Source organism: Tachysurus fulvidraco, chromosome 11 (assembly GCF_022655615.1).
Source record: "Tachysurus fulvidraco isolate hzauxx_2018 chromosome 11, HZAU_PFXX_2.0, whole genome shotgun sequence".
Classification (NCBI taxonomy): Eukaryota; Metazoa; Chordata; class Actinopteri; order Siluriformes; family Bagridae; genus Tachysurus; species Tachysurus fulvidraco.
Genome location: NC_062528.1, coordinates 18,054,362 through 18,069,490, shown reverse-complemented (window position 1 = coordinate 18,069,490; position 15,129 = coordinate 18,054,362). Strand labels below are relative to the sequence as shown.

The 15,129-nt window shown below is 35.3% G+C and overlaps 2 protein-coding genes across 2 annotated transcripts; both read right to left on the bottom strand.

The window, feature by feature from the left end:
- Positions 1-2,832: 2,832 nt before the first annotated feature.
- LOC113649445 (olfactory receptor 2AT4-like) lies at positions 2,833-3,844 on the bottom strand. Its single transcript, XM_027157243.2, has one exon. It carries the CDS (start codon positions 3,835-3,837, stop codon positions 2,833-2,835), a length of 1,005 nt encoding a protein of 334 aa, XP_027013044.2. The 5' UTR covers positions 3,838-3,844.
- Positions 3,845-8,249: 4,405 nt separating this feature from the next.
- LOC113649444 (olfactory receptor 2AT4-like) lies at positions 8,250-9,242 on the bottom strand. Its single transcript, XM_027157242.2, has one exon. It carries the CDS (start codon positions 9,216-9,218, stop codon positions 8,250-8,252), a length of 969 nt encoding a protein of 322 aa, XP_027013043.2. The 5' UTR covers positions 9,219-9,242.
- Positions 9,243-15,129: the final 5,887 nt, after the last annotated feature.

Here is a 15,129-nt window from a genome sequence, read left to right as displayed (position 1 = left end):
AGTTCATGAAGTTACCACTTGATGTTCCTATTTCTTTAAAAATGTTTAATCTTATAATCTGAGATACACTGCGTTGTATTTCCAAAGTTGTCCACACGATGGTGCTAATACTCAAAATATACACACCTTTTGGACAGACGGCCCCAAATCTATATATTTTTTGTTTGTTATTATCCCACATTTATATTTTAGGACTGCTGCAACATCTTTATGTCCGTAACATATGTCTAAAACAGGGATTGAATATCTAAAGACTTGTTTTATATAATTTAATGACTTACCAATCCACAACTTTTCTAAAGTCAGTGTGGATTTTTGAAAGGGTATGTCTGTTTCTCCTATCACCTCCTATCACCAGTAACACATAAGGGGCCTGGTTTATACTTAAGGCATATTTCCAAATTTAACTGTATAACAATTTACTAATCTAGAAAATCCAAAACCCTTGTATAAAAACAAACTATTCATTGTGTTTGAAGGCTACATTGTAGATTTTTAAAGTGTATAGATCAACTGGTATATTCCAGTAATGGTATAGAATAAATAATGTGATTTGACGCAATTGTGAGTTTTCATAACATCAGCTGTGGTTAGAGTACCTGTTCATTCAAAGAACTGACTGACTTCCTTCTAAAGTCATTATTATTATTATTATTATTATTGTTATTGTTATTGTTATTGTTATTATTATTAGGTGCTATGTTTTTGTTGGTGATGGTCTGAATGATTTGAATGAAAAAGAGTTCTACAAAAGAGTTCTACAGCAATCCATATTTTACAAGAGATATTCTTGTATTTTGTGTGTATAAACATGCAAAAATAGCAACCCTGAATTATTTGACAGAGATCTCATTCAGTACTCACAGAGCCCTAAATTGCTCTATCATTCAAGTTTGGTGGTGCTTAATAACCCTGTTATTAATAATTACAAGTAATACAACATACAATGATTGATTGAGATGTAGCAGACATGTTGTTTATATATCTCTTGTTTTTCATAATTACTGAATTTCAAACATTGGCAAAAAAATTTAAAATTTGGCTAAAAATAAAAACAAAAGTAGATTTTGAATATTAAATTAATCAAAATGCAAATTATGGTGGTCTAAAGGAATCAAATAATGGGGAAATTTAAGTGATTTATGATTGAGGACCCCATCATTCAAGCTTCAACATACAGCCAGCTATTTGAGTAAATTGAATAAAGTGTGTGTAAATCAGGCTTCAGCTCACTACAATTGAGTAGCATGTGTTGGTGATATTGTTTACAAATATCAACATATTTTTGTCATAATTATTGCAGTACACGTTCTCCTGAGTAATTTGCCACCAATTTTGTTAAGGTAGAACAAATATTCCAAAGAAATTTCTGAAAAGCAGTTTTTGTTTTTTTAGCAGTTACATTTTTATATTGTAATTGAATATTGCTGTATTCTAGATCATATTCTAGGCCAAAAAACCCCAAAACGAACCAGTATATATTTACTACTTAAAAATTGCATTGCAGTCACGGAAAAGAATAACCTTTATTTTTCCTTTATTTTCTATAGCACCTTTAAAAGAAAATCTCAAAGCGCTTTACAAAAGCAAAATAAAAACTAGAAAAATACTGTACAGACATAATATAAAGATTAAAGTTAAAACAACAAAATAGACTATAAAATAAGCACTATGTAAAATTACAAATTAGTCAAAATTAAAAGCTACCCTAAAAAAATGAGTTTTAAGTTGAGATTTAAAAGTACCAAGAGATTGCCTTATCTCAGTTGGTAAAGAATTCCACAGCTTTGGAGCTAGCGAAGAGAAGGCCCTATTTCCCATCGATTTTAAACGAGTCAAAGGTACAGTTAAAAGACCAGTTTCAGAAGAACGAAGGTTGCGAGATGGAATATATGGAATTAAAAGCTCAGTCAGATATTGAGTAGCCAACCTAAGGCCTTGTAGGTGAGCATCAGAATCTTAAAATCAACCCTAAACCTAACGGGGAGCCAATGCAAGGACTCCAGAACGGGAGTAATGTGATCTTTTAACTTAGTTCTAGTAAGTATACTAGCCGCTGAATTTTGCACTACCTGTAATTTGTTTAGGGTAGCTTTAGACATACCAGCCAACATGGCATTGCAATAATCGATAAGGGAAAACACGAAAGAGTTGATCAGTCTCTCAGCAACAGAAAATGACAGCACTGGACGCAATCTGGCAATATTTCTGAGATAGAAGAATGCAGTTTTAACAGTATGTTGGATATGTGGCTCAAATGTTAAATTGGCATCGAAAATTACCCCTAGATTCCTCAATTTTGTTTGAAACTCAACATTTGAAACATCAAGAGTTAGCTTGACTGACCCGGCTTTGCGTAGTTGGTGGGGAGAGCCAACAAGCATAATCTCAGTCTTTTCACTGTTAAGACAAAGAAAATTTTCTGGCATCCATTCTTTCATCTTAGAGATACATTCAGAAAGAAAAACGACAGGCACAGTTTCATTAGGTTTAAAAGAAAAGAGTTACTTAAGAGCAGCACTTTAACAGGACTCCTTGCATGTACAGTATTATTTGGCAGTAAAGATTTATCTTCTTTAATTAATATGATATCCTCTACTGTAGGTTACATTTGCATGTAATATGGAATTTTTTAAACTGACATACAACTGATTTGAACAATGATTCTGACTGATAAATCAGTTCCATCTAATAGATTTGTCTTGTTTATTGTAGTTATAAGGTATAGAAAGTACAAATTTACAGGTACCATTATTTTCTGTGTTGTAAAATGATACATTATTGCATGTAATGGATCAATTACACATGAAAACAAACTAGATTTAATTTTCATTAAGTTAAAATACTTTTTTCATTTACCCTCACCTGGCTTAGCTTAAATTTCCTCATTAATGTGTCCTTAATTTCTTTGGTCCTAAAGCAATATATGAGAGGATTAATGAGAGCAGGGATAAGACTGTACATCATTACCAATGCAATATTGAGGTTTGTTGCAAAACGAAATCCAATAGCAAATGAGACATACAGAAAACTTCTGGGAAGATAGTACAGACAGATGATTAACAGCTGTGGAGTACATGTTAAAAAAGTTTTATATCGTCCCTCTTTACTTGCGATTTTCATGACTGAAATAATGATGGCCACATAAGAGAATATGATATAAAATAAAGGACCCCACAGTACTGTCATAGCAATGGAAGTAGTAGTGACTAACAATGCTGTTATGTCTGCACATGCTAGGCTAATTACTGAAATGTAGTCACAGTAGCAGTGACGTATAATATTTGGGCCACAGTAAGGCACACTAAGGGCTTGTGCAGTGATTGTACCAAAAATTAAGAGGCTTACAATCCAAAGCACTGAACAAAGAATTGCAATAGAAGAGTGTGTAATCAACACTGGATATCTCAGTGGTATACGAATAGCAACAAAGCGATCAAGGGCCATTAATGCCATAAGAAATGAGGTGCAAGTTCCAAAATAATGAACAAAATACATTTGTGTGATACAACTATTGAATGACATGATATCAGACATCCAGTACTTAGCAATGATTCTGGGCAGAGTTGTAGTTCCAAATCCAAGATCTGATATTGCTAAATTACAGAAAATGATGTATGTTGGCTTCTGAAGACTTCTTTCACATGCCACAAATACAAGGATGAAAATGTTCCCAGATGCCAGCAACAGATAAATACAAAGGAAAAATGTTCCTAACAACCCATAATACTCAGCAGGAATTCCTATAAATCCTTGTAGGATAACCTCAGGTATGTTGGTGGTTCTGTTTTTGTACATCGTGTCAGAATAGGTAGCCATCTGACAAAAAAAGACCATAATTGTTTACAATATATAATACACAGGAATAAATTCAGAACATTCTTTTGGCTTAAAATAAATATTTCATTAAATGAAATCATTTATGTATATTTATAATATACAAAATGCAATATCACTTGAATCATACCTTCCCTAAATTTTGATCCAGGCTCTTACAAAGCTGTCCACAGACTAAGGAAGGAATATTTGTCTTGTCTGTATTTTATTGACTTGCTGTTGAGACTTTGAGGACATTTTGACGTAAGCATTAACATCTGATCACACCCTTAGAGAGTTTATACTCTTGATTTATTCAGACTGCATGACTGCTTGATATTGACTATAATAAAATGTATAACGTTGTAGTCAATTTCGGGAAGCTGAATCCATGACTGAGTCGAGCAGTGACATAACAAAACAAAACTGTAAGTCTACGTCTTGGGCAAAAATAATCTGTAATAGATTAAAATCCTTACAGCAAAAAAACAAAAAAAAAAAACAACCATAGCTAAGAAACAAGACTGAAAGTTAATGTTGAATTGTTATTATTATTATTATTATCATTATTATTATTATTATTATTATTATTATTATTATTATTATTATTATTATTATTATTATTATGTTGGCTTTGTAGAAGCCAACATTCTGATTTCCGTTATAAGCTTATTATTATTATTATTATTATTATTATTATTATTATTATTATTATTATTATTATTATTATGTTGGCTTTGTAGAAGCCAACATTCTGATTTCCGTTATTATTATTATTATTATTATTATTATTATTATTATTATTATTATTATTAGCCAAAAATTTATTTAAAAAAATGCGGCCTCGGGATTTCGAGACACATGCACCAAATTCAGATATGTTGTAGTCCCTGGTCTGAAGTTTGTTGCTATTACTTTTCTAAGCGATCGGAATTCTGGCATTCCCGGTACGGAAGCTCAAAGTGGCCTTTTTTCCCATAGACTTCCATTATAAACTTTTGAGGTTTATAACTCGGCAAGTTTTCGAGCGATTTACACCGAACTCGGACAGGTTCTATAGGACCTTACTCCGGACAAAGTTTTTATTAGGGAGTTCCGACGGAATTTTCGGTTTTCCGGTAGTTGACGATCGAACATCTCATAGACTTGAATGGGGAATTCCGAAAAGTCCTCTAAGCTCTCATACACGTAATCCAACATTAAGAATTGCATGTACTGTTCTATGCAGTATAATAATAAGTAGAATCCCATAATGACTGCAGTATTGACATGAAATGTCCAAAACCTCAGTAGCCACATTTTGCCAAAAGTATTGGCACCCCACCAGGTATTCTGGTGACGTCACTCGACACCATGTGATATCACATGTAGCCCCGCCCCAAAAACAAGCAAAATTAAAAATTTGCACAACATGGACATGTGACATATCAAAACACTCAGCACAATGTGGGGAACTGCCCCACGGGTATTCTGGTCATGTCACTTGACGACACGTCACATCACTTGAAAATAAAAAATTTGCACAAAATGGACATGTGACATATCAAATCACTCAGCACAATGAGGGGAACTGCCCCACGGGTATTCTGGTCACATCACTTGACGGCACGTGACGTCATGTGAAAATGTAAAATTTGCACAACATGGACATGTGACATATCAAAACACTCAGCACAATGAGGGGAACTGCCCCACGGGTATTATGGTCACGTCATGTGACGTCACGTGACGTAACAGCTGAAGCTGTATGGGAGAGTGATGCGAGTCGAGTCACTTGAGGGATGCAAACACATATTTGGACAAGCCAACTTCATTTTGGAATAAGGTGCTGTGGAGTGATGAAACAAAGATCGAGTTATTTAATCATAACAAGGAGTGTTATGCATGGCGGCAAAAGAACACAGCATTTAAGAAAAACACTTGCTACCCACAGTAAAATTTGGTGGCGGTTCCATCATACTGTATGGCTGTGTGGCCAATGCTGGTACTGGGAATCTGGTTAAAGTTGAGGGTCGCATTGATTCCATTCAATATCAGCAGATTCTTGAGAATAATGTTGAGGAATCAGTCACAAAGTTGAAGTTACACCAGGGCTGGATATTTCAACTAGACAACGACCCAAAACACTGCTCAAAATCTACTCTGGCATTTATGCAGAGGAACAAGTACAATGTTGTGGAATGGCCATCCCACTCCCAAGACCTGAATATCATTGAACATCTGAATATCATTGAACATCCATGGTTGGCAACCGTCAAACCTAACTGAACTGGGGATGTTTTATAAGGAGGAATGGTCCAAAATACATTCATCCAGAATCCAGACACTCATTACAGGCTATAGGAAGCGTCTAGAGGCTGATATTTCTGCTAAAGGAGGATCTACTACATATTGGTGTGATTTTTCTTTTGGGTTGCCCAAATATATGCACCTGTCTAATTTCTTTTTGATGCATATTGCACATTTTCTGTTAATCCAATAAACCTCATTTCACTACTGAAATATTATGGTGTCCTTTAGTTATTTGATAGATCAAAATAAAATTGCTGATCCAAACACCCAAATATTTATAAATGAAAATCATGGAAATTGTCAGGGGTTCCTAAACTTTTGCATATGACTGTATAGGTGAATTCCTAATTAATAGATTGATAGTGGCCATGCAGTATGTACTGTTAAACGTAAATGTTGAGAAATTAAAAAATTGCTGGCCATGACATTGCAGTTCTCCTATCACCAACTGGGGTTATAGTATACTTAATTCAAAAAAAGAGATGACTTCCTTAATAGGAAATTATAATTATTCTGCACTGTTTTAGAGTTGGTGAAGTCTTGACTGCCCACAATGAAAATGAGTCATTGCTTTTTTTTTCATAGATTTAAAAATTTTATTAGTTTAGTAAATAGATACATGCAAGGAAATAATTTCAAATGTTATTATGACATAAAAGTAACTACTGTGATGGAAAATGTTACTAAAATGTTTTTTGTGAGGGTCTGAACTTCTGTGTGCATGACTAGATGCTGCTTGTGACTAGATTTTGTTGTTACCACAGGTTGTTTGTGATAAGATAAGGGTGTCAGAATGAGTTGGAAACAAGATGTCGAGACTCAGGCTCAAAAACAGCTTACGCAAAACTTGGTAAGGTTGCACTGATCAGGAGATGATTAAATGTTGTAATGTAGCCAATGACTGACGATGTTTTCCTCTTTTCAGTTTGAATCCTGTTTATAAAACCTCAATGTAATGAATGAAACCTCTCTCATGCTTTACGAGGAGCCTCGCTTCCCACAGCGGCACAAAGAAATTGTGAGCCATTTTAGTCTTGCCCGTGCCTACCAGTGTGATATTTTCTCCAAAACGTCCACAACACTGTACATTTGTGATGTAATGTTATTTAGGTGAACATAAACATATAATCTGCATGAAACTTATATAAGATTTTAAATCAAAGAAGCACTACAACTAAGATGAGCTATTACAATCCACCAGTTCCATGAAAGTCTGCTTATACACATTAATAAATGTAATAAACATTTACACATATTCATGAAAGTACAGACAACAGGGAACATGATGAATTAAACCAATCATGTTATTTGGCAAGGGACCAGAACAACCGCACTTGATGTGGACCATGCTGTGATTTGATTAAAACATACCTCAGACCTCCATTTCTTAAAAGGATCCGTGATCACATATCTGAATCACTTGTTTTGAATTTAGAAATTAGACAAAAAAAAAAAAAATACAGCCTAGTTTTTGGCACTGCCAAAAAATATCTAAAACTACAAAGCTGGTAAAAATGAAAAAAAATAAATAAAATAAAATAAAAATTATCTAATATTATTAATAAAATCACATTGGCTAATATTGCATTAAATCAGACCAATGAAATGTATTCTTAAAAAATATATGTAAAAAAAAATAAATAAATTCAAAATGTGTGTAAAATAAATTATAAAAGCTAAACTAAAAATACTATGAAGTGTGTATATTCAACCAATCATACTTGTAACTTAAGCTGTTTAAAACAATTAAATATTTACTATTCCAAATACCTAAAACATTTCCAACAAAAAAACAAACAAACAAACAAACAAACAGAAATCTCTGAAGCACTGAATTAGTTGCAGCATTGCTCATGACCCATATACAAACAGAAAGAGCCACAAAGGTTCGAGCATCAGCTTGAAATTGTTATTTGGCTGTGAAAATTATATTGTAATCTATCCATTCAGTTTCAATTTAATTTAAAACATGTCATAAATGGTTAACATTATGACTGATTAATCAGTTCCAACTAATAGCATTTCTTGTATATTGTGTTTAAAAAATAGAAGACTTATATGTCACATGTGAGTGATCAATTATACATAAAATGTATAATATATTTGAGTAAGATGAAATTTCTTTAAAGTAAAATTGTTTATCAATTTACCCTCAACTGCCTTTGCCTCAATTTCCTCATTATTGTGTCTTTAATTTCTTTGGTCCTAAAGCAGTATATGAGAGGATTAATGAGAGCAGGGAAAAGACTGTACATCAATATCATTGCAATATTGAGGTTGGATTCAAAACGAAGTCCAATAGCAAATGAGACATACAGAAAACTTCTGGGAAGATAGTACAGACAGATGATTAACAGCTGTGGAGTACATGTTAAAAAAGTTTTATATCGTTCCTCTTTAGTCGCAATTTTCATGACTGAAATAATGATGGCCACATAAGAGAATATGATATAAAATAAAGGACCCCATAGTACAGCCATAGCAACAGAAGTAGCAGTTACTCTCAAGGCTGTTACGTCTGCACATGCTAGGCTACTTAGTGAAATATAGTCACAGTAGCAGTGACGTATAATATTTGGGCCACAGTAAGGCACACTAAGGGCTAATGAAGTAGTCCCACCAAGAATGAATAGACTTACTATCCAAAGCACTGAACAAAGAATCACAATACTTGATTTCTTAATCAACACTGAATATCTCAGTGGGTTACAAATAGCAACAAAGCGATCAAGGGCCATTAATGCCATAAGAAATGAGGTGCAAGTTCCAAAATAATGAACAAAATGCATTTGTGTGATACAACTATTGAATGACATGATATCAGACATCCAGTACTTAGCAATGATTCTGGGCAGAGTTGTAGTTCCAAATCCAAGATCTGATATTGCTAGATTACAGAAAATGATGTATGTTGGCTTCTGAAGACTTCTTTCGCATGCAACAAATACAAGGATGAAAATGTTCCCAGATGCCAGCAACAGATAAATAAAAAGGAAAAGGGTTCCTAACAACCCATAATACTCAGCAGGAATTCCTAAAAATCCTTGTAGGATAACCTCAGGTATGTTGGTGGTTCTGTTTTTGTACATCGTGTCAGAATAGGTAGCCATCTGACAAAAAAGACCATAATTGTTTACAATATATAATACACAGGAATAAATTCAGAATGTTTTTTGGCTTTCATTAGATGAAATCATTTATGTATATTTGAAAGATAAAAAATGCAACAATATTGTATCCACATCAAGATTCATACCTTGATTCATACCCTAAATTTTGATCCAGGCTCTTACAAAGCTGCCCACAGACTAAGGGAGGAATACTTGTCTTGTCTGGATTTTATTGACTTGCTGTTGAGACTTTTAGGAAATTTTGACGTAAGCATTAACATCTGATCACACCCTTAGAGAGTTTATACTCTTGACTTATTCAGACTGCATAACTGCTTGATATTGACTATATTTTTTTTGCTGATTATTCTCAGTATTCATGATGTTTGCAATATGTAATTTAATCTCTGTTTGAGTCTTGATTATTTATGAATGTGCTTGATTGAGTCCAGTGTGGATAATTGTTAATCAGATTCCATTGAACATAAGACTGAAAGTGTATGATGGGAAATCTGGATCATGGGAGTCTGGATCAGCAAATCCATAATGTTGTAGTCGATTTTGGAAAGCTGAATCCATGGCTAAGTCGAGCAGTGACATAACAAAACAAAGCTGTAAGTTTTAAACAAGAAGTCTGAGGCAAAAAAAATCTGTAATAGATTAAAATCCCTCCAGCAAAAAAAAAAAATCATAGCTAAAAAACAAGACTGAAAGTTAATGTTGAATAATAATAATAATAATAATAATAATAACAATAATAATAATTATTATTATTATTATTGTTATTATTATTATTATTATTACTTTTATATTTATTATTATTACTTTTATTTTTTTTTGTCAGGGGTGACGGATTATTTGATATTTATATGTAAAAGTTTTCTTTTTATTAATTAATTATTCTTTTGTTTGTTACCTGCACAATCAGTTCAGCAGTGTAAAAAAAGGGACTTAATGTACAGTGCTGATTGATGAGGGTACATTCACTATGATAGTGGTGGATATGGTTTACTGGTCCTGACAAAGAAAAGGCTCAGTATTAAGATGCATATAAGCACATAGTAGTAGTAGTAGTAGTAGTAGTAGTAGTAGTAGCCTTTTTTGTCACTTGTCACAGGTACCAGTGAAATTAGGCATCAACCTGTCCATACATACAATACATACAATATGACGGGGGGAGAATGGACAGGAAGACCATGAGGGAATTGTAAAGAAATACAGCATAACATAAGGGAAGGGAGGAGAAAAAACAACCTCCAGACTATGCTCTGGTGGGGAGTGCAGTGTGGGAACAGGAAAAACACCTCAGCAACATAAACACACGACTTGCAACAGGGGAGGGGAGGGGAGTGGGGGGAGGGGGGGGGGGTTTACAGGTAATCTAGCACCGGCAAGCAGCCATCAGGTCCTGCAGCCTTTATCTTTGGCGCTGGTCACAGACCTGCTTGTCAGACTGGCGGTACAAAGCGGCAAAGGCGTGGGATGGGTGGTGAGGGGGTGAATGCATATCTTTAAACGTGTGTGTGTGTGTGTGTGTGTGTGTGTGTGTGTGTTTGTATGTAAGTGTGTAGGCCTGGAGAGTCGTTGCTCTCGGCATCAAATCTCGGTGCCTCAGTCCGCAAGATTGTCATAGCGATACACAGCAAGTTGCCATGGAGACAGCCTTGATCGGGTCCCAGACAGTCAACAATCAGCAGGTGTCTGTGGAAATGGGGGGAGGAACGCAAGACCATCTCGCTGCAGTGCTCTTCCAGGAAAATTGTTGTTCCAACAGTGGCCTTGGCGAAGGCCAGTGCTGGTTGAGGGGAGCCGAAAGTAGATAAGATTGGGATTGTTTGGTCTTGGGGTGAGTAGACGCATTACAGTTTACATGACTACTCTCTTAGTCCATTCTGGTCTCCAAATCAATCCATTGTTCTTTCCAAAGCAGTGAGCTTCTCCATGATGTTATCCCTATTGCGGTTAGTCCCAGCCTCAGTGCTGACCGCTCTGCCCACTGCATCAATCATGACAGGCAGCCTTGGGAGGTTTTGGACAGCTTTTACCATTTTCTGATTTTCTCGATAAACCAGGGCAATGCCTAATCCAATCAGTAGAACTCCTGTTATCATGGTTCCAAATAGGTAGATATCTTCAATGTCCTCCACGGAAAAAGTCGCCAGACACACGACCCGCCACCTCTCCCACGCGTCCATCGTATAGCCAGCTGTGAACGTTCCGGCAGGGCAGTCAGGTTCCCCTGAACCCAATCTTCTCGACGAGAAGATGGTGTCAATTGCGCTGAGAGACCAGTTCATCAAGTCCATATTCAGATTTTTAGTTTGGAGAGCAGTGCGGAGAGAGTGTCTCAAAGTATAAGACAATAGACGAGAAGAGAGGAACAAAGCAGGGAAAGTAAGGGGGAGGGAGAGGGAGAGAAAATGCAACCACCTTTGTTGAGAGCCAGAAAAGAAGATTCGTACATACAGTCGTATGCAAATGTTTAGGAACCCCTGACAATTTCCAGGATTTTCATTTATAAATATTTGGGTGTTTGGATCAGCAATTCCTTTTTGTCCTATCAAATAACTGAAGGACAAAGTAATATTTCAGTAGTGAAATGAGGTTTATTGGATTAACAGAAAGTGTGCAATATGCATCAAAATGAAATTAGACAGGTGAATAAATTTGGGCACCCTTGCCATTTTGTTGATTTGATTACCTCTAACTACTTAACACTGATTAATTGGAACACACAATTGGTTTGGTGAGCTCATTAAGCCTTGAAGTTCATAGACAGATGCATCCAATCATCAGAAACGGTATTTAAGGTGGCCAATTGCAAGTTGTTGTTCTGTTTGACTCTCTTTTTGGGTCTAGACAACGACCCAAAACACTGCTCAAAATCTACTCTGGAATTTATGCAGGGGAACAAGTACAATGTTGTGGAATGGCCATCCCACTCCCAAGACCTGAATATCATTGAATATCTGTGTGGTGATTTGAAGCGGGCTGTCCATGGTTGGCAACCGTCAAACCTAACTGAACTGGGGATGTTTTATAAGGAGGAATGGTCCAAAATACATTCATCCAGAATCCAGACACTCAATACAGGCTATAGGAAGTGTCTAGAGGCTGTTATTTCTTCTAAAGCAGGCTCTACTACATATTGGTGTGATTTTTCTGTTGGGGTGCCCAAATATATGCACCTGTCTAATTTCTTTTTGATGCATATTGCACATTTTCTGTTAATCCAATAAAACTCATTTCACTACTGAAATATTATGGTGTCCTTTAGTTATTTGATAGATCAAAATAAAATTGCTGATCCAAACACCCAAATATTTATAAATGATAATCATGGAAATTGTCAGGGGTTTGTCGGAACTCAGAGCCGGTCTCCAAGTCGACACATCGCAGGGTGATCTCCACACTTAGACTTTTTGGTTACTAAAGACTGTTAACTCTATAATTACTACAAAAATACTGAGAAAACTCCTCAGACCTGGATGAGAATGACTTCTTTATTGTGGTCAATCAGCCAACAAATTATAAGAGAAATTGCCAAATTAAAAGTAACAAAGTTGCCAAATTAAAAGTAACAAAGTTGCCAAATTAAAAGTAACAAATGAAAACCCCCAAAAAGAGCATGTCATGCAAAATCAATCAAGAAAAACAAGAACTCTCGTGACGTCCTTGCTAAAATAAAAACACCCACCTTGACCCGCGGACACGGGCACGCGCCCGCACGCACGCAAACACACACACCTTCGCCCCCGAAGAACCCAAAAAAAACCCCCAGATATCTTCTCAATATATACCCTGGCGCTCCTAGGAGCCCAGGTGCCATATCACCTTATTTACCGGCATTACCTCCTATGTTTTCTAAATACACTCACCCAATTTCCCCTTATTTCCCATTACCTTTCACCCATATGCCCATTTATGGATTTTCCTCCCCTTATTTTTCATGACCTTAGACTAAACACCTGGGCCTTCTTCAGTCTGCACCACAAGTTTATGAGCACCACATGCCCATTTATGGATTTTCCTCCCCTTATTTTTCAGATCCTAGGTCTGTGGACCACTGTTTTTTTCATTCTACATAACATGTTATTGCTATGGACCAAGGTCTGAGAACCATGGTGTTCTTCATTTTCCATAACAATTTATGAGCTATGGTCTGGGAACCATGGTCTTTTCCCTTCTACATAACAAGTTGTTATTACAAATGTGCTCAGACTGACTAGGCCTGACAGCCCGAATCTGGTTACAATAAACATCTTTGGCCTACAACATTACCTACATATGTCTTATGACAGCAATTGTAATATTTTGCAAGGCCTAATACTTTACTTTGGTTATAGTATGGTAAGGAATAATATTTTAATTATTTCTACTAAGATTTTTTACAACAGGTTCCTAAACTTTTGCATATGACTGTATAGGTGAATTCCTAATTAATAGATTGATAGTGGCCATGCAGTATGTACTGTTAAACTTAAATGTTGAGAAATTAAAAAATTGCTCACCATGACATTGCAGTTCTCATATCACCAACTGGGGTCATAGTACTCTTAATTCAAAGAAAGAGATTACTTCCTTAATAGGCCATTATAATGATTCTGCACTGTTTTGGAGTTGGTGATGGCTTGACTGCCCAATGAGTCATGAAAATGAAAATGAGTCATTGCTTTTTTTTCATAGATTTTAAATTTTTATTAGTTTAGTAAATAGATGCATGCAAGGAAAATGTGATGGAAAATGTTACTAAAATGTTTTTTTGTGAGGGTCTGAACTTCTGTGTGCATGACTAGATGCTGCTTGTGACTAGATTTTGTTGTTACCACAGGTTGTTTGTGTAAAAGATAAGAGTGTCAGAATGAGCTGGAGATAAGATGTCAAGACTCAGGCTCAAAAACAGCTTACGCAAATCTTGGTAAGGTTCTGTAATGATTGACGATGTTTTCCTCTTTTCAGTTTGAATCCTGTTTATAAAACCTCAATGTAACAAATGATCAGGGCTCTTCCACTCTCATGCTCTACAAGGAGCCCCACTTCCCACAGCGGCATAAATAAATTGTGAACCATTTTAGGCTTGCCCGTGCCTACCAGTGTGATATTTTCTCCAAAACGTCCACAACACTGTACATTTGTGATGTATAAATGTGTGATGTTTAAATCAAAGAAGCATTATTACAACAAAGATGAGCTTTTACAATCTGCCAGTTCCATGAAAGTCTACTTATAAACATCAATAAATGTAATAAACATTTACACAGATTCATGAACTACAGACAACAGGGAACATGATGAATTAAACCAATCATGTTATTTGGCAAGGGACCAGAACAACCGCACTTGATGTGGACCATTCTGTGATTTGATTAAAACATACCTCAGACCTCCATTTCTTAAAATGACCCGTAATCACATATCTGAATCACTTGTTTTGAATTTAGAAATTAGACAATCGATTCGTAAACAAATAAACAAAAAAATACAGCCTAGTTTTTGGCACTGCCAAAAAATATCTAAAACTACACAGCTAGTAAAAATGAAAAAATAAATAAAATAAAAATAATCGAATATTATTAATAAAAACACTGACTAATATTGCATTAAATCAGACCAACGAAATGTATTCTTAAAGAATACATGTAAAAAAATTAATAAAATAAATTCAAAATGTATGTAAAAAAAATTATAAAAGCTAAACTAAAAATACAATGAAGTGTGTATATTCAACCAATCATACTTGTAACTTAAGCTGTTTAAAACAATTACATATTTACTATTCCAAATACCTAAAACATTTCCAACAAAACAATAACAACAACAACAAAAAAATCTCTGAAGCACTGAATTAGTTGCAGCAATGCTCATGACCCATATACAAACAGAAAGAGCCACAAAGGTTCGAGCATCAGCT